The following is a 27,993-nucleotide window of genomic DNA, read 5'->3' on the forward strand; positions in this document are numbered from 1 at the left end:
AACCACAGCAATCGCAAGATGACACGCTTTTCACAGGTGTGTCCCTCCCTCCCCTGTATCGGCATTAACTTAGACATTTTTGAAAATCACCGGATGTGACGTCAAATAAACACGCTGAGTGTTTTTTAATTTTGGCCTGTACCGGCTCCTAGCTTGGCGCAAGTTGACGACGCGCATAGGGAGCCGGGAACCAGCTTAGGCGACTTGTCCCGGAATGATACGAGTTCTCACGAATGCCGGGAACCAGTTTTAGTGGCGGGCATGCGCACAGAGTATTTCCGGGTCATGTTTGAGGCGGTCCAAACAAATGGTTGAGGAAGGTTTTGGAAAATCATGAAAGTGTTGTACCAGTTAAGTTGTGTATTAATCTGTGTGTAATGAAAATGTAATCGCGATAACATCGTGTAAGTAGACTTGGTTTCAGAATGTATTAACTCTTGACTTTTCAGATATTAGACTTGGACTGTCTATGTGCGTGAATGTATCAATTTACGATATTAGACATGTTCAGACAAGAAATATTGTTTTACAACTAGGCTTTCATTATTATCATTTAATAACGTCAATTATGTGCAATTGGCATGGTGAAATAGCTGTCAGTCTTTCAGATATGAGTCCATTTAAATGATTTCCCCGGAGTTTATTGGGTAATAAGACCAGTCAAAAGGCCAATTAGTTTCAAATGGCAGTAGGTGAATTCGTAACCATGGAGAGTTCATAGCTCTACACTCCCAATTCATAGACAAAATTCACAGTGAACTCCGAGACAAAACAAATTTAATTGGAAAATAGACTTCAGTATTGATTTATTACATATACGTATTGAATTATGTGACAAATGTATTTCAAACATACATGGTTTCAGGCACAGGAACTCGATGATAACATGTATACTCGGACCCCATGGTACCGCGGCATTCATCGTATCGCAGCATTTGTGATTTCCGGTAGCTCACGCGGGACACGCCTCTTAGCGGCTGTCTATTAATGCAAATCAGTAACCAGGAACTGCTGACTTCGTAAACAATTTCAATTTCCTCGGAATGTTCCGTCTGCTGTAAGTAAGGAGTTATTAATCCGTTGATACATATTTCTGGCATCCGTTGTAATATTGCCTTACCCCTATCTATCAATGGCCAACGATATAAACCGCAGTTCCCCAAGTAAACTTTCTCTATCGACCTGAACTAGATCATCTGCATATTCAAGGCGACTAATGAGGTAACGGAAGTTACGTAGTCCGCACAATTTTTCCCGCTCTGTGCCCAGAAACTATTGGGAGATCATAAGGGCCATAATGCCAAACTTAGAAATACTTTCTTCACTAGTAACCAAAAGATAAATACATACTTTGGGCATACTAGTGCTTTTTATATATTTATTGTTGACTTTTAACATTTTAACATTTTTTGACAAATTATTGTCATCCAATTTTTTTTAAACAATCTTAAAATATCATTTCTGATATTTTGATGTTGACTTATAAAAATATTTTTCTCTTACTTTTCGGTAAATATGCATTGAATACCTATTACTGATAACACATTTAGAATTTTACTTGTGCTGTCTTTGCACTTGTTTGGACAAACCACTGATGTCTGGCATGATCATACCAAGTGGTTGGTAGAACTATGTCCTCTTTTTGTCCAATTCAGACCTCCATACACAACTTTTCTCTGTACCGCGATACAATGGAGTTCTCTCCCTTGTCAAACAGAGCGCGAGGCCCGGCTTTTACTCGGAGCTACTAATGTAAATAATGAACTTTTATCAGTAAAATCTGCATTGTTTGATAACATTAATGATATCTGATACAGAGAACACGAATAAACATAAAGGTTAGTGAGTGCATTTTGTTCCGTTTAGCGTACATGACAAGTACCGCGATACCCCGAGGTTGCAAGCTACATAGCATAATATATTCACACAGAAAAACATCACACCCCTCTATGCATATAGACTATAGACAAGGAGTGACACCTGCCATCTTGGTCTTTATTCAAGATTTCTAACTCTGTACGAATCACAACTTGATATCGCATAAAATATGAATGTCACTTATTTCAACCTATTGTCACTTGCTAAACAAACCATAAGCTACACAATTGTATTCATCTGTGGTCTCTTTACCCAGTGTTAGAAATTGGCACTAAAGTACACACGGAAATGAAAAAAACTGTTTTTTCGATCTCAGATTTTAAATAAATGCAGTTAATATATAAAATATATAAATATTCAAACAACTCAGTTAGTACTAATTGGGGCTTGGCACAAAAAAAGCGTTTCAAAGGTTTTTTTTATGTCTTTTTACACATAAAAATGTGTAAATATATGAACAAGACAGACTATTGTGAAACTGAGCATAACCAGGTGTTAGTAGATCAAGGTGAATGTCCATGACCTATGACACCTTGACGACAGGTGAAAACAGGTGCTTGAAACCCACGTGCATGTGATTTGTCAGTGGCATTGTGGGATAGTGAATCATCGTCAAAATATCAGAACGTAAAAGTAACATATTCCCTTCTCAAACAACAACTTACATGTCATTATTATTATGTATATATACATAGCTGTTATTTTTAATGTTGTTTGGATAAATTTTTTCCATGCTAATTTGCATAATGCCTATAGCCTGTTTCTACCATGTCAATTTGGACTTCGTTTTATTTTTGAATGTTGAAAGTGCCTACAAATTACCTCCTGTAAAGTACATTTTGTATTGAGCACTGAGATAAAACTAGCTAATCCAGACTAGTACTTTTCCAGTTGTTTTGTTATTTCGTATTAATATCTACGTAATGCTTTGTGTCGATTATTAAATCCAGCAAAACAGGTTTTTTTTCATTTCCATGCGTACTTTAGTCCTGTAGTCCTTGCCAAACTGCCCAATAGTTAAGGTATCATAAGGACAAGTAGAAATTTGCCATTTTTAAGGGTTTTGCTATATGTTATCATTATAAGGTCTAGTGGACTAAAACTGTTAGTTTCTACCGCTGTTTTCCTCAGAAACATTTACTGTGTTGTGCCGTTTTCTTGTTTACCTCGGCAGCTAAGATTTGGGTTGAGATTCGATCGTTGTTTCAAAATAAATACGAGGTAAGTCGACAACCCCCAGCGTTGCTCAGAATATCACCCTTCGGTTGTGTTTTTATTTAGAGGCAAAATGAAGAGAGAGTCCTGATTTTGTCATATGGAAGAAATACTAATTGCCAACTTTATTAGATTAGAAGCCAGTGTTTATCAAGGCCAAGATTACAATAATCTTTCACAGTCCATTGTTTTGTTAACGTGAGCAGAAACGCCTCCTGCTGAATAAGGTGAGCAGAGCCAAGAAAGTTTGGGGGTTAACAGCTTCTGTTTACAAACAAAGCTTCAGAATGGTCAACATATTGGCCCTTAAAGGAAGTGATAAACCAATCTTATGCCTTCTTGTAGAAAGACACATCAATATTCCGCTATGTATTAATGATATAAAAAAATGGGTCTTTGAATTCACTCCTGGTTTGTCTAAGTTCACCATGAATTGTGTCCATGAGTTGGCAGTGTCTACGAATTAACCGCATCCTGTTTCAAATATGGGAAATATGAAACACCAAAGCAAGATCACCTAAATAACTGACATGACTGGGGTCCATCAACCCCTCTTTTAGTTTGTTATCTTTTGTAATAGGTCTCATGGTTAAGTGTTAAGTAAATAGATTAGCCTGGCTTGGCTTCAAGCTTCAAGATTATATGTGTTGTACTTATATACGACTATAGTATAAAAATTTGGGGAAGTACCGTTAGTACATATGTAGTGGCTGTCAACTCTGTGCTGGCACAGGTCCTTGGTGAAGAAATAAAGTTGTTGTTCTGAAGTCCCTTTACTGACCTTCCGTCGCTGTCCTGTGACCTTGATGACACCTTAGGTCATCTTCTTCACATCACTGCTTGTTGCACTACAGCAAGGACGTGTCCCAGCAGAGCTTCCTTTTGGATTAATTTAGACCTTCAGTTTTCGTCTACAATCCTAAAATTGATCTGCAATGGGTGATGTATTCTTTTCATATTACTTTCACTATGTTGTTTCGTTTTATGTGAATTAATGAGGCGTGAAAAGACTCTTGTCTTTTTTCCCCGCCACATATTTGTTGTTCGCCGCCTATTTGAATTGTGTTCCAATCGTTTTCCTGCCAAGGTTATCAAATTGTTTACAATTCTCAGCTACGTATGTATAACATATTCTTGTGTTCTTAAATACCATAGCTTTGGCGTAACAGTGAGTTGCTTATATATAAATTATTGTATACACTTTAGTAGTATAAGTAATGATGGTTCTGGACCACTCCCACTGGAGCCAGATTTATATACCTATACTGCTACTACAGAGGGAATTTTTTATGCAAAAATGATGATGCGATTCAATGATCGTCATGATTCGTATTAAAAGAATCATCAATATTAATTAATGATGGATAAAATTTACTCTAGACCACGAGGATATTGGAAAGGTATAGGAGCAATACAAAAATTAGCCACTGCGGCTAAGGTATCTAAAGATGTAGCCAAGGATTGGCTAAAGAAACAAGCAATGTGGCAAATATACTTACCAGCACCGCGTTATATCCCGAGGAAGAAATTTGATATTTTTGCAACGAATGACGTTCATCAGGCTGACCCCATGTTTCTTCCCCATGATAAGGTAAGATGCAAAACATATAAATACGCTTTAACCGTAGTGGATGAGGCTAGTCGCTACAAGGAGGCTGAACCATTAACTTTGAAAGATACAACAGAAGTAGCTAATGCACTGAGTCGCATATATAAACGCGGACCACTAAAATGGCCCACGTTATTTCAAGTAGATCCTGGTCGCGAGTTTATGGGATCGGTAACTAAAATGTTAACTAAGCAAGATGTCACAATCGGGCATGGTGAAAAAGAGGCCCACCGTAGTCAAGCTATCGTTGAAAGATTTAACCGGACATTAGCGGAACGTTTGTTTGGATATCAGTATGGGATTGAAATGAAATCGGAATGATTAAGATCTGTTTCAGAACAGAGTTGTATTTTTGAGTAAGTAACCAAACGCTTTGCTCCCGCTATGTTTTTTAATCTCATCCCACTGTTGATATGCTCGCATGCCTTGACTATATATGTGATTAGGCACGCCAACGATACTCAATTCTACTATTGTAATCTTGGGATTGTGGAACTTCTCGGTATCTCTTTGAAATGCTTTAGAGGGGTCCTCGACCAACATTAAAATACCCTTCAACGATCTAGCCAGGACGTTTAGATTGGTATTCCACGTCGTATCTCATTTGTTCCTCGTGATCTTTCGGTGTCGAAGCACACGATCGTACAAAATGCCTAAACTTCCGGTATACTGGTTACGAATTTGTCTGGCTTATTCAGGATCTGTTATCACATACTCAAGTGAGATATAATCAATAGAAATTTAGAATAGCTAGCCATTTCACCCTCAGCAAGTTTGATTACTCTGCCGTAGTCATTAATTGGTTGGTTGGTTTGTTGTTTAACGCCGCACTCAGCAATATTCCAGCTATATGACGGCGGTCTGTAAATAATCGAGTCTGGACGAGACAATCCAGTAATTAATATCATGAACATCGATCCACGCAATTGGGATCGATGACATGTATCAACCAAGTCAGCGAGCCTGACCACCCGATCCCGTTAGTCGCCCTTTACGACAAGCATAGTCGCCTTTTACGGCAAGTATGGATTGCTGAAGACCTATTCTACCCGTAGTCATTAAAAGTGAGTTTGTATTCTAACCTATCGCCTAGGGATGCTTGATAAAAGGGCATGTGACTCTCTAGTAATTCAAAGTCAAGAGGAATATAGAATCCGTTACCTAATGCATCAGCAACAGCCTTATCTTCTACGATGGTATTATCGCCACTATCAGCACCCACACGCAGTCTCATTGTGTTCTGATTACAAATACCTTGGTACTGTAAGTTTTCCCGTTCTTTAGCCATTCTCCAGAGAACGCTATTGTCAATCCTCAAAACTTTATTACCGCTAATTTTAATCGCACAACCTATGCTCTGAACAAGCTCTCTGTTGGCGTCGGCAGAAGTCAAATTTATTGTAAATGATAGTCGTGCAGTTCCTGGAACTATCACATCGTGAGTGCCTAGATTAGGAAAGCGAACCAGAAGTGTTTGATTCTGATCAATGGTACTCGGGTTATTAGTTATAGTCACAGACTGGCAAATTGCTTTGACCCCTAATTGATCCCGAAGTCTACGTTGTGGGTTTAACTTGAGTATTGCGAACACATTGTTTATATTGAAATTATGTAACCTTATGTTTAATATAAAAAATGGATGATTTTAATCTAGATAACATAACTGATACTAGTACAATCGAAGAGGGTACTGATGAAATCAGCTTTATGAATCTTAACGATGAACTTTTGAAACCAGCAGTAAATGATTATTACGATGCCTTAACAGAAACTCCTATTGGTCGTGACTATTCAAAGTTTACGATAGATAGTAAAGGAATATTGCGACTGCGTGGCTCTCCGGATATTGATCTTATGAATTCTTGACTCATAAGCCCCTAGCCTTGTCTGCGATAGCCAGTAAACATGGCATCAACATTGTTCGAAATGAATTACGTTTTGTAGACTACTCACGAGAAAAACTTTCTGCGAAGACTACTGAGGTTCTTAAGACTGTGCGGACTGAACTCGGTGCCATAGATAAAGATAATTTGGAAGAAAGCTCGAACCTGGCCTCGGACGGACTCAGAGAATTCTTGGATACCTACTACGATAATTCCACGTTACAGGTACCACCATCCTCGGGGCTCAGTATTAGGGAATTACGAGGTCTTGACAAGGCAATGCAAACAATGCAGGGAGAACTTATCAATAATACAGCCAAGCTAACTGAACTCGACAAGCATATAGCTTATGAGAAAACAAAACTTGAACAGGCGGGCGATGAATTCAGTAGACGCCACATTGCGGAAAGATTGCGTAACTTAGAAGATGAAAGATCGTCCCGCCTCAAAGCGGCTTCCACTAATAGAAAGTCACTTTGTTCACAAATCAGTCGAATTCGAGAAACTATCAATCAAGTCCTCAACGATGATACCACACTGGCTGATAAAATTAAAACATTGTTCAGAGAACAAGGGATAACCATTGCCAGTATTTTAACCGCATTGGGATTTATTATATCGACTTTGACTCTCGTGTTAGCCGGTGGAGGTGGACCACCAACACCACCCACGTCAAATGGTGACGTTTGCGTTATTAATTCGGTGTTAATATCTGAATTTATACCTGGTTTTTGTTGATCGGAAGTAATAACAATTTTATTATTATAGCCGATCACTTGACCGATCTTAAGTTCCATATTACTCGGAGACATGTATAGTCCTGCCCCATAAACATAGTCTACTTTGGATTGAGTGTACTGTAATACATCTTGATAACGTTTTAAAGAAGATGGTATGTCAACTGGTGAATTAATAGCATCCTCTATGTTTGCGACAAACTGTTTTTGTGCATCGAGCGCAGTCCCAGAACCAATTATTCCTGTTCGTGTTTGCGATTGTGCACCAAGAATTGCCCATACATAAGTTCTTATTGATTCATTAACTCTTACAACTCCTGGGTTAGTAAAATTATTTTCTGTTTTATCATTAAGAAATTCCTTCCAAGCATTTCCAGGTGGTTGCTCAACCTTTTGGACGGTGAAAGCAACACCACCCTTAAAGTTCATATGATCGTCTCTCCACTCGTTACTCGAGAGAGAAGCTCGGACGAAGCCGACCTCTTTTCAGTAAATCATCGCTGACTTCTTTAACAGAGTGTGCACCAGCATACGGAATACCTAGACCATGGTTAACTCCATGCAGACGCCAATCTTTACTCGTAGAAATATTAAATTCCTGACAAATACGCTCATACGCGAACCTATTGTACAGATTATTTGAGGAATTCCATGCTCGATCCTGCGGTCATGGGGCAATCATTTCTTCAAGTATACGTCTAATCTGATAGTACACGTGAAATGATAAAACAGACTTATTTAGTTCAGATCCGGGGGCATAAAGAGATACACCACATCCTTTTGTGGCACACCATATGGTAACGTTTACTGGTTCTGCCAAAATTGCATCGGATTGTGGAACCAATCATGCACCATTTTATCGCTAGTTGCCGTGGCCCTGTATTTTTCAAAGATATCAGGGAAATGAACAAAAAACTTAGCACCAGAGGCACTTACTAAAATCGCCTGATTCGTAATGTAAGTTGATTTCATATTTTAGTTATGATAGAGTATCTTTGTATACTTAATATGTATGTTACACTCCCAGGAATAACAAATGGCCAGTCTATTCAACGGCTTCATACTATCAATAATCTGACTGGGCAACTTGAAATCGCTCTCTGCGATGTAACATATTACCCGAAGTGGATCAATATAGGTGCTGCGAGAAGAAATAATAGGTTAATACTAGGTGAATACGTGAACACTATATCTGAAGGGTATTACAGCGTATGCTCACTCAATGATGAAATATTAAAGCCTTTGGGAGCTAGTCTCACACAATGAGTCGAATGGGATGCTGATTTTAAGCACTGGAGAAAAGGATGTAGTTCTTCTAGGGAACTTAGCACATACACTTGGATTTGAAAGTGTAAGATAAAAAAATTGATATACCACCCTACACAACAGTGCATGGAGTTAAATTGCCCGATTGAGTTCCCTATAAAGAGTTGTGCATCCATCTTGATCAGATCAGTACAACGGATAATATTCAACTCGAAAGTCCTTCAACTCTGTATAGAGCTATTCTAGTCCAAGATGAAAAATGCAATAGCGGTAGAACGGAATCTTTCTCATCATTACAATATAAAAAGTTAAAGCGGGGTATTATTATACTTGAGTGTAACGCTCCATATTATAAGTAATGGTTGATTCATCAGGCCCTGGAATGCATAACCTTAGATATTGTAATACAATTGCGCTTTCCGATCTTGGAGACACAGAAGGATTCGGTAAACCTGGTACCGATGGTAAGTTATACGCTTTACACTTACAAGATAATGTATACAAGCGGAAAGAAGTTGTATTCACAGGTCATCTAGGAGATTTAAGTGATGTCGACGTTAGTAGACTCAATAAAAACACTTCATACAATCTTACTCGCAACGATGATTATAAATGGACTATGGTCGAAGAAAAAATCAAGTGGCTACTGAATATCGTCATTACCCCACCATATGTGATGACGGGTAAGGGACATATTTTTTACTTATCCTGCATTACTCCTTAATGCATATTACTGCTTGTTTTTGACAGAGAAAAGAGCTGTGTGATAGGAGGCCCAGGAGGACTTGCCATTGACTCCGAGTGCGTGGTAGGTGGAGAGCTGGAGTCAGGTGTGCCTGCATGCGCTCCCACCGGTCTCTGGGTACAGAGATGAGATCGAGGTCTGTCTGGAAGAGGCCCCCGATGAACTGAAGGCGCTTGGAGGGTGTCAACTCTGACTTCCTGAGGTTGATCTTCCACCCCAGCTGGTGTAGGAGCTGGAGGTCGAAGTCCCTGTGGCAGAGAAGAGTGATGGTCCAGGAGGCAGTCGTCTATGTACACCTCGAACTGGATGTCCCGGCGATGGAGGTATGAGGCTATTGGCTTGGTAAGCCGTTTGAATAGCCACGGGGCTGAAGAAATTCCAAATGGGAGGACCGCCCATTGATTATGGACTCCCATGAAGATAAAGCGGAGGAATTTCCGGTCGTCGGGATGTATAGGGACATGTAGGTAGGCGTCCTCGATATCCAGGCTGATGAGCGCCTCCTTTGCGTGGATCCGTGATCGCAGTAGCCTGAGCGTGGTCATCTTGAAATAAGGTGGACGCGCCAGGTAGCATTTGTTGAAAGCGGCAAGGTTGTGGATCATCCTGTGTTTGTCGGAGTCCTTCTTGGGAACCAGGAAGACAGGTGAGTAGAAGCCTGGTGTTATGGCTGGGGCGAGTACAACCTCTATGGCTTTCTTGTCTAGCAGCGCCATGATATTACGGCCCTTTAGCTGCTGTTGGGTGGGGGGGTATGTGCTACAATGGGCGACGACTTAAGTGGCGGGTCGTCTATAAGCGTCAGCTTGTACCCGTGTCGGATGATGTTGGTGACGTATGGGTCCCCCAGGATCTCCCAATTCTGCCAGAAGTGAGTCAGTCTCCCACCTACTGGGGTGTCGACAACTTGAACGGCTGGGGGTGGGAGGTCCCAGACGTGCCTGTCTGGCGATTCACTTGAGGTCCCTTCTGTCAGCGTTACCTCCCTTGGGGTAGCCGTGACGGGACTGGTATGTGCCTGAGTTGGAGCCCCGCCCCGAGTCTGGAGGGTGTTGCGTCGTGGCTGGTAGGAGCCAGACTTGGACGCCTTAGCAAAGGCTGGCTGTGACACCCTGGCAAGGGCCTTGAGAGCCGTCTCATCATGGGCGAAGGCTGATACTCGGGAGTGTGTCTTGGATATCTGTCCACTAAAAGGGTCAGAGCCGGACCAGGGTTGACGCAAAAGGTCTCTCTTGAACTCTGGGTCCCAATTCCACAAGGCAAGGTACCCAAGGCGTCTAGTGTTTGTGAGTTCGATCAGAGTGGCACGCGTGTGGGAGCGCATCTGTTCCACTTGTTTGCTGTTGGAAACTCAGACTGAGGTGGAGCGGTTCGATACTGTCATGCGGTGCATGTCCTCATCTAAGGAGTGAGTGTGGTGAGTGGACTGGGAAGTCATCTCGTCTATAACGTGGGGCCCCGAAGGCGAGAGTTACTGAGAGCTTACTGAAGTCCTCATCCAGAGCTGAGATCATGTCTCTGATCAGTGGGTCAGGAGGGATCGAGGTGGGGTCCGCACGGATGGCCGTCTTGCTATAGACCTCTAGGCCGGGCGAGGGATCGATTGCCACCAATCTGTCTGCCAGCCAGTCTGCAACTTGGTCAAAACCCAGGTGGGATTAGCCGTCCGTAGGGGTGTCGTCATAACAAGTGATGAAGGCGCCCTCCGAGTAGTCGGATCGATAGCCACTGGAGCGTCCGCGAACCGGGGAGAGGCTCCTAGATCTATGACCCTGTCTAGCAGATCTGCTGTCACTCCGCCGTGGACGTACTTGGAGAAGCCGAGTCGCGGAGTGACGAGAGGTAGAAGGCGTCTGTGAAGTCAGCCAACGTGGCGGAGGCAGAGGTGCAGACGTCTGTATGGGCGATGTGTAGATAGGCGCCAGCTGAAAGGCCGCTTGAGGAGGCGTCTGCAGAGGCGCTATGGGAGGCGTCTGCAGAGGCGCTATGGGAGGCGTCTGTAAAGGCGCTGGCGTCGACTGCTGTCTGGCCTTTAAGTACTGAATGTACTGGAGGAGAGAGGCGTCTATCATGGGCGTCTGTGCTGTAGGCTAGGGCACCTATGGGAGATCAAGCGTCTGTCCGGAGGATAGTATAGGCGCCGTCTGATATGTGAGTGCCATGCCGGGCGTCACGGTCGTCACCGCCGTAAAGATAGACGCTGTCGTGGTTGTCAAAGTGCTCTGGGTAGAGACTACAACCCTGGGGTCCGACATCAAGGTAGCAGTTGAGGTCAGGGGGTGGTCATCCGAGATAGCCGATCTAGAAGGTGAAACCTCGGAGTAGTCTGACATCGTGCGCCGGTGTTTCCTGGCCTGCTGTGTTCTGCGTTTTTTACACACACAGAGGTACTGTCTGAAAGCTGTGGGTGAAAGCAGTAAACAGTCTTTAAATCGGTGACCCTGGAGGCATTGAGATGTACAATTAGACACAAGGGGTGGAGATCCCACGCCGACATATTACACCGGCACTTTGAACAGGAGGGCATGATATCTGCAATGAAGCAGTGTAAAATCACAATGCGTCCCCGCCCGATTATGTATGCTATAATTTGTTTATCCCACTGTGTGGGTTTATGAAACAATTATTACGACAAACGAAATACAACACACAACAAAACAAACAATACTTGCGAGGATACGCCAATCATGGGGTACCAAGCAAAAGAATATAGAACGCAAACCAGTTCACTAACTGCTGGCTACTAAAATATTCAAGATGGCTACTTGGAACAACAAGACATCTTGCATTATGTTTTCTTTTGAGAAAACGCCAGTAAGTGTCTAATAACGTTATGCACATGTTTATCAAACATAGAATGTACAAAATACAAACCGTAAGCACAACACAAAGACAAAAAACATTAACTCAGATAGAAAACACGTGAGGGTTTGAATCAGTTTATGTTGCAACAAAAAACAGGTCTTCTCTCATCAAGTGACAAGAGTAATGTGAGAATCCGTGACGTCACTTCCTTTGGTCATGTGGGAGCTGCGTGATGGGCTGGCCTCTAGTTGGAGCAACTTCTTCAAGCAAAGACCCTCACACAGCTCTTTTCTCTGTCAGGAACAAGCAGTAATATGCATTAAGGAGTAATGCAGGATAAGTATACAAATATAAAAAATATCTAGGATTTTACTAGAATTTAACTTTGATAATGAATAGTGGGAGCGTACTCAGGGCTTATATCCCCTCAAAACGAAAAAGTGTGTTAGTCGCTCCCCTGCCAGAAAACCCAGGTCATATGTTATTGAGTCGTCCAGCATTAAAAAATGTTAGTTTAAATTTAGTTACTGAATTCAATGATATAAAACAGAACTTTAATGCTATACCTGATCTTTCTAAAATTATTATTGAAGTCTTGTTTGGAGATGCACCAGAAGATGCCTCGAGATATTACCAGGTCTATCAATTAAATGGCTCAAGAAACAAGAGCGTCAACGTTGCAGTATTATTTATATGGGAGTATCACCCGTTGCACCCCTGAGGGGGTCCAAGTTGATAAAAGTGAAAGCATTTCTCTTATTAAGATATTTATGCCACATAATATACATTTAATAAGGTTGATGTTTACTCTCAAAACATTTAAGCAAGATCAATTAAATACTATTACCGATATATGATATAATAATATACATTATTTTATATCCTGTGCTCGATGAAGCATCTGAAAAGATGGATACTGTTGATGGATTTCGATTACATCAAATAAGCGACATAAAACATCGAATAGAGAAGGAGAGGGAGTTGAGACTTGGATTGTATAAAAAGTATCACAGAGTCGTGAATGCTCTGGACGGAGTTGACACTGCGCTTGTAGCAGCTGGCATGGGACTCGGTGTGGCCGGCGTTAGTTTATTATCAACTATAATCGCCACGCCTATCGTACTTGGTATGGAAGTAGTGGCCGGAGTCTCAGGATAAAAGTTGCAAAAGAAAGCATTAAAACATGATAATATTCGGATACTCCCCGAAGCAAAGTTGAACAGCATTGAGGATCATATTTCAACAGCACTGGCTGATTGTAAGATACCAGAGGAGGAGTTTCCTTTAGTGTTGTCAGAACTAACCAAATACAATACAATGAAGCAGGAGATTCGATCCAATTCCCGTAAGACGACGTATTAGCGAAGGCGAGAAAAAATAGTTCATAGAACAGGGGAGGCAACAAGCGCGTCAATTATTCTGTGCCAAAACCAAAGAGCTGGTTGGAGATTGAAAATAGATTGTTTCCTATCGTTGGATCACATTTAAACGAATGCTTACATAAGTTTATAATAATGGAGATTACAAGCCAATCAAATGGCGAGAATTACCACAGGGTATATATTATATCAGGGATGTCAAACCTACCAAATACGGTCATCAATTGTTTCTTTCCAATTTAGAAAAAGAGTGTATAGTCTGGTCTCCTAGTAAAATGAACGAAGAACTTAGTAAAAATGTTGAAGATCACTTTCTTCAAAATAATGGTATGCGTATGAGTAAAAATAATAGAGAATATTTTCATTACAATTTAGTTTAGACTCATGACGATCATTGAGTCGCATCATCATTTTTGCATAAATATTCCCTCTGTAGTAGCAGTATAGGTATATAAATCTGGCTCCATTGGAAGTGGTCCAGAACCATCATTACTTATACTACTACTTTCAACTCGCTAAAATTATGTTTGCCGATAGATTAATATAAAATCTAAGGCCTTCTTCCAGTCCTGCTTCATCAACAATCCTTTATTTGCGTAGCTATGTTTGTGCGATTGTAGTAATTGTCGTGGATAAAATCTTACAAAGATTATCATCCAGGTTGGTTGGCTTGCACGCATAAGTGTTTGCCAATATCTAAAAGTATATAGCTTTGGTTTACATTGAGTTGCGTATATAAAATTATTGTATACACTTTCAACTTGTATTTTTGCTGATAGATTATTGTTCAATTCTACGGCATTCTCCCTGTACCATTTCTTCAATAATGGTTTAATTGCGTAACTTATGTTTGCTCGTTTGACATATTGTCGTGGAAAAAATCGCCCAAAGATCTTTATCCACGTTCCCTGGCATGCACGTACGGTAGATGTGCTCGCCAAATTCTTAATGTAATTTTTGAGATTACCGTTACACCCAGACTTTACAGTGTTTCCAACTGGGATTCTGGTTTCAAGGGCAGGCTGCTACATCAACCTTGGTCATCTACTCCCCTGTTCAATGAACAGATTGCAGACACGCACGCCAAGTTCCCCAAAAGCTTGGAATGACACTGTGCTCAAGACTCTAGAGCACGCCTCTTTTAGTCTATCCCAGCGGGCTGGCAAGTCAGGCAATTATAAACCTCGACGCTCATCTCTCAAGGAAGACCAGTATTCCCTTACTGGGAAAGAGCGTGGCAGAGACAAGTCTCAAGAACGATTATGTACTCATCGTACTATATCAAGGTTTCCGTATACGCGTAGAGGTAACCCCACCCTTGACCACAGTTTGCTTTGGAAAATCCAGCATAGACAAACTGTTGGTAAGAAGAGCTGTAGAGATGGTTCACAACCCAGTCTTTACATGAAGGACCCAGACAAGATGAGAATGATCCACAATCTCTCCGCGTTCCACGAACGTTATCTGAAGGGTCCACATTATTGCCGCCTCACCACGTTGAGAGCTCTCATACTCAACATCAATACGTTTGATTCTTGATAAGTCTCGACTACCCATCCCAACCGTAGACTCCTCAGGTCCAGTTCAATGGGGTTCACTACCAATGGGTAGTGTTCCCACTTATCATGTCAGTGACCCTATGGCTATTTACAGGAGGAATGAAGCCAATTACTGCGTATCTACACTTGACAAACACTTGGTTCGAGTCGTAGATAGAGGACGATCTACTGTGTCATCAACACATGTCAACGTTAGTACGCCACCAGGAATTCACCAGGCAGACGGCTACTATATCTTTTTAATTGGGATGGATAATCAACGAGGCGAAGTCGGGTGTTATCTCCTTCCTATCAGCTTCAGTTCATAGGAGGCCTGTTCCAGACAGACCAGGATCTCCTATCTGTTCGAGGGACAGATGAAACAAGATTCTACGCCTGTTGTCATCTGCTCTACACCAACCACACACGCTTTGCCAATGGCAAGTGTTGCTAGGATTACACACCTCGGCACAGACTTAACTAGCATGGGCCGCTTACAACTGCGACCAATTCATCTTTTCCTGAACCCTAACATCAGGAGTCAGGATCCACTCAAGGCCATCACTCTACCGGTTAAACTAGGGCCTTACTTCAATTGGTGGCGTTAAATGTCTTCGGAGTTTCTTTATTCGGGTTTTCCCCGAATATACACCTGTTCGTGGACACCCCCCTTCAGGGATGGGGTGTTCACTTACAAGAACAGATAACCTCAGGGCTATGGTCCGGCGCTAAGTGAAGGTGGCACATAAACACATCACATTGGCAGAATCAACTACAGTCAGCTCAACTCGCAATATCCACAGACAACAGCACTGCGGTGTGGTGCCTGCGCAATCAGGGAACAACACACTCCCACTCTCTACTTTAACATACATTCAGATTTTTACATCTAGTGGATCGGCTGCAAGTACAGTTCATAGTTCAGCACATCCCCGGATGTCAAAACATACTGGCCGATACCTTATCATGTCCAGACATGGTGGCTCTCACCGAGTGGAAACTTCTAACAGAAGCATTCCAGTTACTGCTTCAGAAGTTCAGCATCCAAACTTTGACTTATTTTTTACTTGCTGAGACCACCAAACTCATGACGTATATCTTCCCATTACCGGATCCACAGACTTGATTGGTGGATGATTTCAGCCTTTTCCGCCACCAGTTTTACATCTCAAGGTGATACAGGGCATCAAGCAGACAAGGTATCTTGCTCTCACCTTGACCGGCGAGAGGGTGGTACATTGAGCTCAGAAAAATCTAGAAGCAGACGATCCTCTACCCCTCTAACAGTGGTCCAACCTACTCATCCACCCTCACAGCAAATTGCCTCACCCAACATCTGCACGCATGGTTCATCTTTAAAAGGCGTTTAAGTGCGAAGGGTTATTTCAGCACGGGCTTTTAGTTCATCGTTCCTCTCCCAGAGGACTATACGATAACAAGTGGGGATCATTTGAGAAAGAATCAAGACCCCATGATTGGGTCACAAGAATTCCTAGAGGAAATACCTCCTACATTTGCGTACCCAAAGACTCTTGGAAGGTAGCACCATTACTACGTAATTGGCTGCACTTAACTCAGTGTTGGCTGTTCCGGAAAATGACAAGGTGATTAAGGTCACGGAACTACAGGCCCTATTATGCTCATTCAGGCTTGAGGATCAGAAGGCCATGTTCCGCCCACCTGCTTGGGACTTGAACGTGGTACTTCGAGGTTTGCGAGGGCCCCCTCTATGCATCCTCATTTTATGACCACACCAAGAAAACAATGGTTTCTCTTGGCATAAGCAATGGCGGCACGGGTGAGCGAACTACATGTGATCCACACCTACCGGGTCCGCTTTGAGCATGGGACGCACGGAGCAGTGCATCTCGGGTTATGCTGGGATTTAATGCTAGAATCAAATACCAGGCCAACCCAACTGTTCCTTCACCATCCCACCAATATTGACTATTGTGGGAGCCGTACATGAAGATGAATTTCTTCTGGGCTCGGTGCGAGCAGTTCGAGTTTTCATTCGCCGCTCCAAGACTAGGCGTGGTTTGAGGAAGCGGTTATTTATACCCGTGTTTACTACGTCCATGACCGAAGTTAGTTGCAAACACCATATCTCTATGGTTACGGGCAGTCATCCCACAGGCCTACGAGATCGTCAAAACGGAATCCGCCGAGAGCGAATTTCCCTCACGATCTCAGGGTGTTAGCCCTACCATGGCCCTACGCAGCAATTGTTTTATTAGAACAATCATGAAAGGATATTTCTGAAGGTTTGACACATTTTTCGTTCGTCATTATCTTTACGTTGTGGCTCTCGAGGACGTTGAAGGTGTGTGAAGTTTGGCCCTCTGGTTATAACCCAGCAGGTTACCAACCCCTGACGCAAATAATGAACTCACCCGATACAGAGCCAGCCTACTTCCATGTGCAGTCACTCAGTTGCCGCCAGTGGAAGAATATTAGACAATCTTGTTTGTCAACAATGGCTCTATGACGTAGTAAGTAAAGCTGATAAGCTTTTATTTTCTTTATTACTAGGTGTGTATAGGGAATTCCTATGTTCAATCGTTTTGATTTTTGAACAACCCTACTGTAGAATTTTTCCGCTTCACTGTTATCGACCAACTGGTGTCGTATTGCAGGGTGTGAATTATTGAGGTTTCTGTATTCTGAAGGTTTACCCACCTCCAAACCGTCCTATACAGATTCATTAAGGAGTAATGCAGGATAAGTAAAAAGATTAGTAAAATCTAAATATTATTTACATTTGTATTACTAAGTTTAAGGCCCAACCGTCGCAAGTCTTGCCTCCCCACTTTGGCTTCAGAAACCTCAAAAGTATGTTTTTCTAAGAGCTCGGGCGACAGGCAGTAATGTGAAGAAGATGACATTAGGTGTCAGCAAGGTCAGGACAGCGACGGAAGGTCAGTAAAGGGACTTCAGAACAACATCTTTATTTCTTCACCCAGGACCTTCTCAGTTGCACTGTCCATCTAGTTGTCAGCAGGTAAGCAGTGAATGCATTAAGGAGTAATGCAGGATAAGTATACAAATGTAAAAATATTTAGATTTTACTAAATTTCTCAAATTTGAAGATGAATGCACGGGGACAGCCAAACAATGCATTTTATTCCCATTTAAAACACATCAAAAGCACATAATATGACACAATGATTGAACATAACCGTTTTATTATCTGAATTACTTTGCAGGTGATAATCTGTAAAAAATGCAATGTAAATATATATATTTTTAATTTTGTAAAATAATTGATTGAACTGACTCATGTAACAACACTTGGAACCTTTACAATCTCATTTGAATATGCCTTATTTGGAGTTTTACTGCTTGTGGAGTTATCATATCATGATAAGCTTCTAAAATTCAAAGATGGGTTACTAGAATTTATTTCATGATTAAGGCTAGTTGTCTACACTCACTTAAAATTGGTTGTGGCATTAATTTCATTTTTAAATGTTTGTGTACCATAACATCTTGAGTGATTCTAAAACTTTATTGTTCTAGTATTATTTTTCTAAATTCCAGGATGTGAAGTGAACAGACAAGCAGCTGCTGAAGGGTGAGTGGTTGACATGGTCATCATGACTGCATGTCACAGAATGGAGCCCAGCCCTTACAGCTACAGCCCTTCTGGAGCCAGGAGCAGGGGCTATGAACCTGTATCTGAATATGAACCTCTGAACTATCCAAAAGAATTACACACTAGGTTTGCATATAATGAAGACATTCTGGGCGATTTTATGCCTCTTGTATCTGCACCAGTACCATCTGTAAAGCCAGCATCTCTATATGGGGGTCAGATTGACCCTACACTTTGTGTCACTCCAGATAAGTCACGTTATCGTGTTGCTACAGGAAAGCACAACTTGCCTTCCCATAGAACATCAGTTTGCCAAGCTCTTCCCAACCCTGATCCACGTTTGTGCCTTACCCCACAGTCCATCACTGCAACATCACAACTGAGACATGGTGCAACACGCTCAGATATTGGTGTGACTCCTGCTGCACCTACAGTCTTGATCCCGGATCCACTTCTGACCGTGACGCCAGAACATAATATAGCTATCATTTCAAAAGCTAAAAGTAGTTTGAGGACTGAAAGAAATGACACAGAGGCAAAAAGTAAACTGAAATATAAAGTAAGATTTGATATCGATGCTGCTGACAGTGACGACACACATGATAAAAGCTATGCCACAGATGTTATAACAAATAAGGAGACAGGTTTAGGAAAGACTATAAGCAGTAAAGTGTACAGGCCTGATTTGTATTTTGAAGCTGACAAACCAGAGGCAGATTTTTATGAAACATTAACACAACCAAAAGCTAACACGCACCGATGCCCCTCATCAGACACAGCTTGTGCTGATGGAGCAGTCGATGTGAATTCTGACGTAAGTGTTGGCAAAGATTTTGGTTATCCCAAGGTGAAAAATGAATCAAAGGGTATAAGGAAGCCTGACAAAAGTGCATGTGAAGGCTGTGAAAGACCAAGCTTCATCATTCCCAGCTCTGATAAAGGTCCGTCAAAGAGGAAGGTTGTTGTCACACGGGAACTACAAGAGCGTCCTATTGTCACAGAGTATCAATACCCCTTTGATGCAGAAGACAGCGAATCAGACATGGAACATGTGTTTTCACGTCCCGAGTATAATAACTCATTGAAAGTTTATAGTGAAATGAAAAAAGTGGATGGACTGGTTCCTGATGTGGCATCTGCTGTCCTGGAACACCTACAGCAGGAGAAGTGGACAGAGATCAGCGAGAAGGTACACGTTATCAGTATCCCCCTCAAACTACAGGGTGCAATCTGTCAGACACATCAACAAGAAGGTACACATTATCAGTTTCCCCCTCAAACTACAGGGTCCAATCTGTCAGACACATCAACAAGAAGGTACACATTATCAGTTTCCCCCTCAAACTACAGGGTCCAATCTGTCAGACACATCAACAAGAAGGTACACGTTATCAGTATCCCCCCTCAAACTACAGGGTCCAATCTGTCAGACACATCAACAAGAAGGTACACGTTATCTGTATCCCCCCTCAAACTACAGGGTCCAATCTGTCAGACACATCAACAAGAAGGTACACGTTATCAGTATCCCCCCTCAAACTACAGGGTCCAATCTGTCAGACACATCAACAAGAAGGTACACGTTATCTGTATCCCCCCTCAAACTACAGGGTCCAATCTGTCAGACACATCAAGAAGGTACACGTTATCAGTATCCCCCTCAAACTACAGGGTCCAATCTGTCAGACACATCAACAAGAAGGTACACGTTATCTGTATCCCCCCTCAAACTACAGGGTCCAATCTGTCAGACACATCAACAAGAAGGTACACATTATCAGTATCCCCCTCAAACTACAGGGTCCAATCTGTCAGACACATCAACAAGAAGGTACACGTTATCAGTATCCCCCCTCAAACTACAGGGTCCAATCTGTCAGACACATCAACAAGAAGGTACACATTATCAGTATCCCCCTCAAACTACAGGGTCCAATCTGTCAGACACATCAGCAAGAAGGTACACATTATCAGTATCCCCCCTCAAACTACAGGGTCCAATCTGTCAGACACATCAACAAGAAGGTACACATTATAAGTTTCCCCCTCAAACTACAGGGTCCAATCTGTCAGACACATCAACAAGAAGGTACACGTTATCTGTATCCCCCCTCAAACTACAGGGTCCAATCTGTCAGACACATCAACAAGAAGGTACACGTTATCAGTATCCCCCCTCAAACTACAGGGTCCAATCTGTCAGACACATCAACAAGAAGGTACACGTTATCAGTATCCCCCCTCAAACTACAGGGTCCAATCTGTCAGACACATCAACAAGAAGGTACACGTTATCTGTATCCCCCCTCAAACTACAGGGTCCAATCTGTCAGACACATCAACAAGAAGGTACACTTTATCGGTATCACTCAAACTGCAGGAGACCATATAACAAACATCAGTAAAAAGGCTAAAAAAGAAATCAATATATTTGTTTGTAAAGGTCAGTATTAGTCCAATGAAGTGGCTACATGTTGCTTTTGTGACAGGCTACAACAGGCCAAGTTAAGTGCCTCAAGCAAACCTGAAACTTCCTATGATCTCAACCATTGAGACTAATTTCACCTTTTCTTGCATGGTGGTGTCTGAGAGGACCAGAAATGCTGAAATTAAGATACTTCCACAGATTTTTGAGTATGGCTGTTTAAGAAATGAAATAAAAAGTGTTGTCCCCATGCAAAATGTTTGCATACAGTAATTATGTAAACATGATAAACAAATATGAAATAAAAAGTGGATTTATTTTTTATTCAAGACTTTGGTATGATATCATTCATAACACTTAACTGTAAAATATACATGATACAGGGGTCACCAGCCTTCATTATACTTCATTTTTAGAGTGGGTGAGTATGGTTTTAGGCCGCTTTTAGCAATTTTCCAGCAATATCACGGCGGGGGACACCGGAAATGGGACTTCATTTTAGAATAATCTGACACATTTAGTTATTACTTGCCCGTGAAGAGATCACTCGTTTAATAAACATACAGCTGTATTACACATTGTGTAATACCAAAACGCGTGCTTATGTACTCTCGGAACACGTTTTACGAACAAATATTGAAAGCTCTCGACATCCCTTGGCTTATTCAACAACATTGCGGGTGGATATGATGGATCACTGAGAGGAGCTTATGCACACTCGATGACCCCAGCAACCTTGTTGCTAGGCTGACATCACATGGCATTGTTTCGCTGATGGATCTTGCAACAAAATTCCGCAAATTACGTCATTGGGTACAGTGACGTGATTGTAAACTTTGAGGTGCAAGGCCCCGTTCCACAAGGCGATCGTACTGTAGCGCAACGACAGTCGTTGGTCTAAGTTAAAGTATGTGAGTTGCGATAACCTTAGCACTACGATAGTTTTGTGGAACGGACGCCTGAATTCTGAAGGTAAACGGTTGTATGGTATTAAATTCATACGTTTCAACTTTTTACGTGTTTGAAGAATTATTATGTTGAACTCAATTGGATTATGCTGAACTCGTGTAGCCTATTCACACTCAACAGCATAATTCTAAAAAATGTTATAAATGGCAAGTAATAAATAAAATACTAAACGAGCTCCCGTGTAAAACAAATTTTATGAAACTCCTGAATAGTTGTGGTATTTGACTCGCTTTCGCTCGTCAGATACCAGAGCTATTCACTCGTTTCATAAAATTGGTATTACACGGGAGCTCGCTTAGTATTCTATACTTATGTCACACCAGTGTTTGGATGTCCTACAGATTTAAACTGATAGAAAGGGAGCAAGTTATCTATATGTTTACGTTAATTGGTGATGTGATAGATGATGGACAAACCAATGGACATAATCTTAATTACTTCACTTTTTAAATGCAAAATACTGGTAGATTGTCATTTTCAAATTTTGACAATATGTCCAGATATATTTTAACCTTTTTAAAAAAAAAGAAAGAAATTCCATACAAAGCCCCAATCCCATGTTAGACATGGCAGCCATATTAGGAACCCATTAGTGGTTATTATTAGCTTTTATTTTATTCTTTTGCATATGTGTAGTTAGTAGTGGGGCATGACATATATGTTCAGTTTGATCATGTTGATGCAATGTTACAGTGTTCCTGCTGGCTTTTGAAATTGCCAGTTCTGCTAATTCTAAAAATCACCAGTTCTCCCTAATTTTTGCTAACTTTCAACAAATAGAAAAATGTATGAAAATTAGCTGGCTTTAATTCTTTCAACATCATGTTTAATGCATTTCGTCATCTCTGAAGTAACTTAGTTAGATCTCCACATCATTCACACAAAATTCGGACACAATTTTCTCTTCTTCTTTTGGAATATTTCGAGACTAAGTCGTAAAAAATATATATTTTACATCAAAGTAAAGCGAAATGTTATTTCCTTGCACTTAAAATAGACAAGGGGAAACCCTGATGATAACAGACAAACTGACTTTGTTCGAAACATATACTTATATGAATATCACCAATGTTTTGTTCAACAACAAAGATTTAGAAGGTACTTTATTTGCTGGCAGTCACATGAATTACTGGTCCAAACCTAATTTCACCGGTAGAAAGCTGGTAATTACAGGTAAACACTGCTGTTAATAACATTACTCATGAGGAGAAAGTAGCAATACAGTTCATGGAGGTCAGCACAGATGACAGGCCAGCTGTTGCATTATCTCTGGCTGTCAAGGCAGGGGACCTCAAGGGCCCCTGTCTCGTGACGGACTGCCTAACATGAACCTATGACTCGCAGTAGCCATGTCACTGACCTTTGCACTTGCAGTGGAAAGACCTTAACACTTTTCACGTGTTTTTAAATACGTTTCTGACACCTGGATATTTTGTCATTTAACCTCATTTTAATTTGTGCACATTCAGCAAGTCCTTATCAAACTTAATATTTGCTTTGACTTTGGCCATGCCTACAAATGTGTGAACATAGTGGAAGTTTGTTTTTGCCATTAGCTAGTATGCAACTCATAGTAGACTGTTTTTCTCATTATTTTCTTATGGAAAATATGAGTAAGGCTTTTATAGAATGATAGAGCAAGATTGCGGATATAAGCCACTTCTCTGTTTCTATCTGTTAGCATTGTTAATGTTAGAATGAGTAATGAACGAGATGAAACGGATTGTTATTTTCAGGCAGCATCCAAGGTGAACCTGTGTTTCAAATCCAGTCAGTTTAATGGTCTCGTTGGCCTTGAAGCATCTACTGAAGATCTGCAGCAGAAAACTGAAAGGGAGATAACTCTGAAGGGGAAAACTGTCTTGTATCAAAGTCGTAAGGTGAATTTCTTTGTCATATCTTATATTTATTCCTGCTATTTTAGCTCACCTGACTGAAAATCACGTGAGCTTATGTCTTGGCCTGCTTTTCATGTGTCTGTCATAAGTAATTAACATCTTTTCCTCCAAAACCAATGAAGCTAAAACTTCACATGCTTGTTTCCACCAATGATGACACCCAAATTTGTTAAAGAGGTTTGAATCTGATTTTCAGTATGGCCACCACAACAGCCTTGCTGAAAAACATTAATATTTATGGAATTTATGTTTTGATCTTGACCTTTGCATTTCTACCTTGCTCTTACATTCACTCAAAAAGTTCTTCTGCCTTGGCATCTTCATCCCAGGCCTTTGAACAAGACCTGATTGAGACCAAAGCTAATCATCTAGACCACTTACAGACACTGGTAAACTTTCACCAGAGACAAATAGACCATATGAGGAATCACCAGATATCGGAAACGCTGTTGATTTGCATACAACGGAGGCAGCGCCGGGCCTCATGGTGAGGGTTCTGTGAAAGTTCCTGCCATTTACCCTGTTTATCGGTGTACGTTCACGAATCCACTTATAGGCGTTAGTACTCTTGTAGAATAGAATTTGTTTGATGTAGCTTCTGGTAGACATGCTCTTTAGCAAACTTGAAGATCATCACATACTCACGATCGAGTCTTGATACACATACTCGTCATATGCTACTGGGTACCCACCTGTTGGGATCATCATACACAAGACAGGACCAGTTGTCACAAATTTCATGGAGATCAACTTGCGCCTACACTGGCCAAGTCACACATCATACACAGAACTCGGAAACACCACCAGTCTGTCTACCACAGAGTTCACAATGGATTGTCATAGTCTGGAGTTCGAACCTTGTCTCCTATAAAATTCGGGATTCAAGGTTACTGCGCAGGGTGATTTAAATATCACGGCTCAAGAACTCTCTGACTATAAACATCCCAAATTTACCGGAATTATGCCAACTGACCTTATGCAAGCAGTGCAGGGTAATTGTACAAGATTGGTTTGCATGCTTACTTGTACGTATTGCTACAAACATTCGATCAGAGACCTGTTTTTTAACTTAGACAACCTAATCTAAATCTGCTACCCGCTCTTCCAATACAGCAGTTCCTGGCATCTTACATCAGACGTCAAGACCAATATGCAGCCATCACTCTACCATCTCACCTGAAGACACATCTCAGTTGCTTGACGATAAGAGTCTTAGGAGGCGTCACAGATACACCTGTTCATAGACACCTCTACAGGGATGGGGTGCTCAGCACACATGGCACATTAACAACCTAGACGTTTCGGTTCTTTCATCTGGTGGATCGACTGGGTCTACAATTTCTCGTCCAGCACATCCCCATCCCCAGAACATTCAAGCAGATGCATTATTAAGACTAGACAGGGTGGCTCCCACAGAGTGGAAGCTCCACCCAGTGGCGTTTCAACTGGTGCATCAGCGTTCTTTTACTTCTTTGCCCTGTATTAGAACCACCGGCAAATGACGTATATCGCACTGATCCCGGATCCGCAGGCTTGGGCAGTGGACACATTCAGGATCCTATGGGAAAGGCTAAAAGCTGTACTACTTCCCTGGTTGATACACAAAATAAAGCAACCAAGAGCCTAGATCTGATTTGGTCGTGCCCTGGTCGCGTAGTAAGGTGAAAATTCAAGATCCCACTACAGACTCACCACAATTCTTGGCTGAGTACCTCCTACATTTGCGTACCAAACTACACTTAAAAGGCAGCACCATTACTAAGTACTTGGTGGCTCTTTATTCAGTGTTGGCAATTCAAGAGAATCATAAGATGACTAAAGTTCAAGAACTACAGGCCCTCCAATGCTCATTGAGGCTTGAAGATCCAAAGTCCAAATTCTGTCCCCGTGCTTGGGTTTTGAATGTTTGCACGGGCCCCTCCATGCAACTTCCTTCTTCAACCTCAACAAGAAGACAATATTTCTCTTGGCTCTAGCCTCAGTGGTGAGGATTAGTGAGTTACATGCTCTTGATATTACCCGGGTTCGTTTTGAGCGTGGTACACAGTGAATGGTTTATTTCAGGCTGTGATTTTACAGCTAAGAAGCAGCTACCAGGACAACCCGACCAGTCCTTCACCATTCCACCAATCTCTACAATTGTGGGGGTTGAAGATGAGGAAGAACTCCTCTTTTGCCCTGTACGTGCACTATAAGTAATTGCCACTCTAGGACTAGGCGTGGTAAACGTGAAACGGTTGTTCATTCCCGTATCCAAGACTGTAGTCAGTCGCAACACCATATCACTATGGTTACGCACAGTCATCCTTCAGGCAAACGAAATAGCTAAGAGATGTGGCTGTTGAAGACGAAGGGAGGGGGGGTGGGGGTGGGGGGCGGGGCGGGGTTTGATTAACAGCCTTGGATTGGTAATTCAGTTTTTAGATTTTAACTAAGCTATTTTTTTCTTACGTTTTTTTACCTGGACTTATCCTCAACTCTCTATTTCTTTCCACTGACAGGATTGATCTAGCAATACCGATTGACACTTGACACATGTGTCTTATGAAAGGTTTATCCATTTTGAGGATTACATCTGAAGGTATGCCCATCGCAATGCAGGATAAGTAAAACATTTAGTAAAATCTAAATATTTTTTACATTTGTATATTTCTCCTGCATTACTGCGTCTTAGGGCCTAACCGTCACAGGCCTGCTTTCCCACTATATGACAAGCAGAAATGTGATGAGACCTGACGTCACTTCTGTCGATCACGTGATAGCTGTGCAAGTTTGGTCCTCAGACAGAAGTAGACTTGTTTGGAAACAACTTTTTCTTCAGTTGAGGACCATCGCAAGGCGCTGTTTCTGTCATAAGGTGAGCAGTGAATGCATTAAGGAATAATGCAGGATAAGTATACAAATGTAAAAAATTATTAACATTTTACTAAATTTTACAAATTATGTTCATGTAATTTCCCCTGTCACCATGACATACCGAAACAGTATCAGTGAATGGAAACTATTCATGTTGTGGCAGGCTGTCATATGTACACATCTCCTAAAACCTTTCGGTTTATAAAGCTGAAATTTTGTGTATATGATTGTAGCAATGATTCTTAAAAATTTGCTCCCAGCAATTTTGACCTGATTGTAACCTAATAATAACACAGTAAATGTTTCTGTGTATTCTGATATTTGTCACATGTTCAACATTTGACCTTAAAGTACTGCTGTGACTACCAATAGTATCAGGATTTGGCCAGTTACACTGGTGCTATTTATTGAAAGATGGTGAGGCTATGTCTGCTCAGTAGAGAGGTCAGTCAATCATTTACTTATCCTTCATGACATTTTGTGAAACACTCTGGTGAGATGCAGAGCCCTGTGACTCTAATGTTTGTTGTCAGTTAAGGGCTGACCATTCAGTAGTGAAATAATTATTTCAAACACATAATCTTATGATGTATGGACAACAGTTTCCTCTATTCATAACTTGAAGTTTACAAACAAGAACTTTAGTCAGATAACTCTAATGTATTCTGAGTAGGTATGAATGTCATGGTGAACTCAAGTGTATGTCTTCATGTGTTTCTGCAGCCGTCAAGTCAACGAGAGCCGGATTTGCTGGAATTCTTGAGCCATGATCTTCAGAAGGAGGCTCCAGACCTGAAGCTGCTTGGGATGACAGACCCATCAGAGCATTTGTCCACTGCACCACAGCTGCTGGCCTTCGACCTCTATCGACACAATAGGGCATGGGAGGGGAGCCACTAGCTAGCCAAAGCTTTGTTGTCTGCAACAGGAAGGGCTCATGGATTTAATAATACTACTAGAATTGATATATTTTGCCTATTCCAAAACTTATATTCATTTGTAAAGATTCATGAGGAATGGAAAGTAATGGTCTTTCGAGATATTACGTACAATGTTTTTTCTAGCCAGACATCTTGCACACAAAGCAATGAAGGGGCATGTCCTTTGTTCATTACCTTTGTGATTTGGCCAATACAAATTACAGGGCCATTATGTAAATTGTACATGGAAATAAAAACCTTACACCACATTTCAA

At 41.5% G+C, this 27,993-nt stretch overlaps 1 protein-coding gene across 2 annotated transcripts; it reads left to right on the forward strand.

Moving 5' to 3' along the window:
• The first annotated feature begins 228 nt into the window (after positions 1 to 228).
• LOC124117413 lies at positions 229 to 27,993 on the forward strand. Of its 2 annotated transcripts, none has more exons than XM_046479302.1 (4): positions 229 to 351; positions 18,596 to 19,839; positions 23,781 to 23,924; positions 27,522 to 27,993. In XM_046479302.1, the coding sequence occupies exons 2-4, from the start codon at positions 18,643 to 18,645 to the stop codon at positions 27,696 to 27,698; spliced, it is 1,518 nt and encodes a 505-aa protein (XP_046335258.1). In that variant the 5' UTR covers positions 229 to 351; positions 18,596 to 18,642; the 3' UTR covers positions 27,699 to 27,993. The 2 variants fall into 2 exon arrangements, with proteins under 2 accessions (XP_046335258.1, XP_046335257.1); XM_046479301.1 differs by having other exon boundaries at positions 271 to 404.

Source organism: Haliotis rufescens, unplaced genomic scaffold (assembly GCF_023055435.1).
Source record: "Haliotis rufescens isolate VD_foot unplaced genomic scaffold, xgHalRufe1.0.p SCAF_13, whole genome shotgun sequence".
Classification (NCBI taxonomy): domain Eukaryota; kingdom Metazoa; phylum Mollusca; class Gastropoda; order Lepetellida; family Haliotidae; genus Haliotis; species Haliotis rufescens.

Bases quoted from the DNA above. Each gene is read 5' to 3' on its own strand.
- LOC124117413 (XM_046479302.1), top strand. From the start codon at position 18,643: ATGGTCATCATGACTGCATGTCACAGAATGGAGCCCAGCCCTTACAGC. The intron at 19,840-23,780 runs GTACACGTTATC...TGTTATTTTCAG, and splicing joins GGACAGAGATCAGCGAGAAG to GCAGCATCCAAGGTGAACCT. The intron at 23,925-27,521 runs GTGAATTTCTTT...GTGTTTCTGCAG, and splicing joins TCTTGTATCAAAGTCGTAAG to CCGTCAAGTCAACGAGAGCC.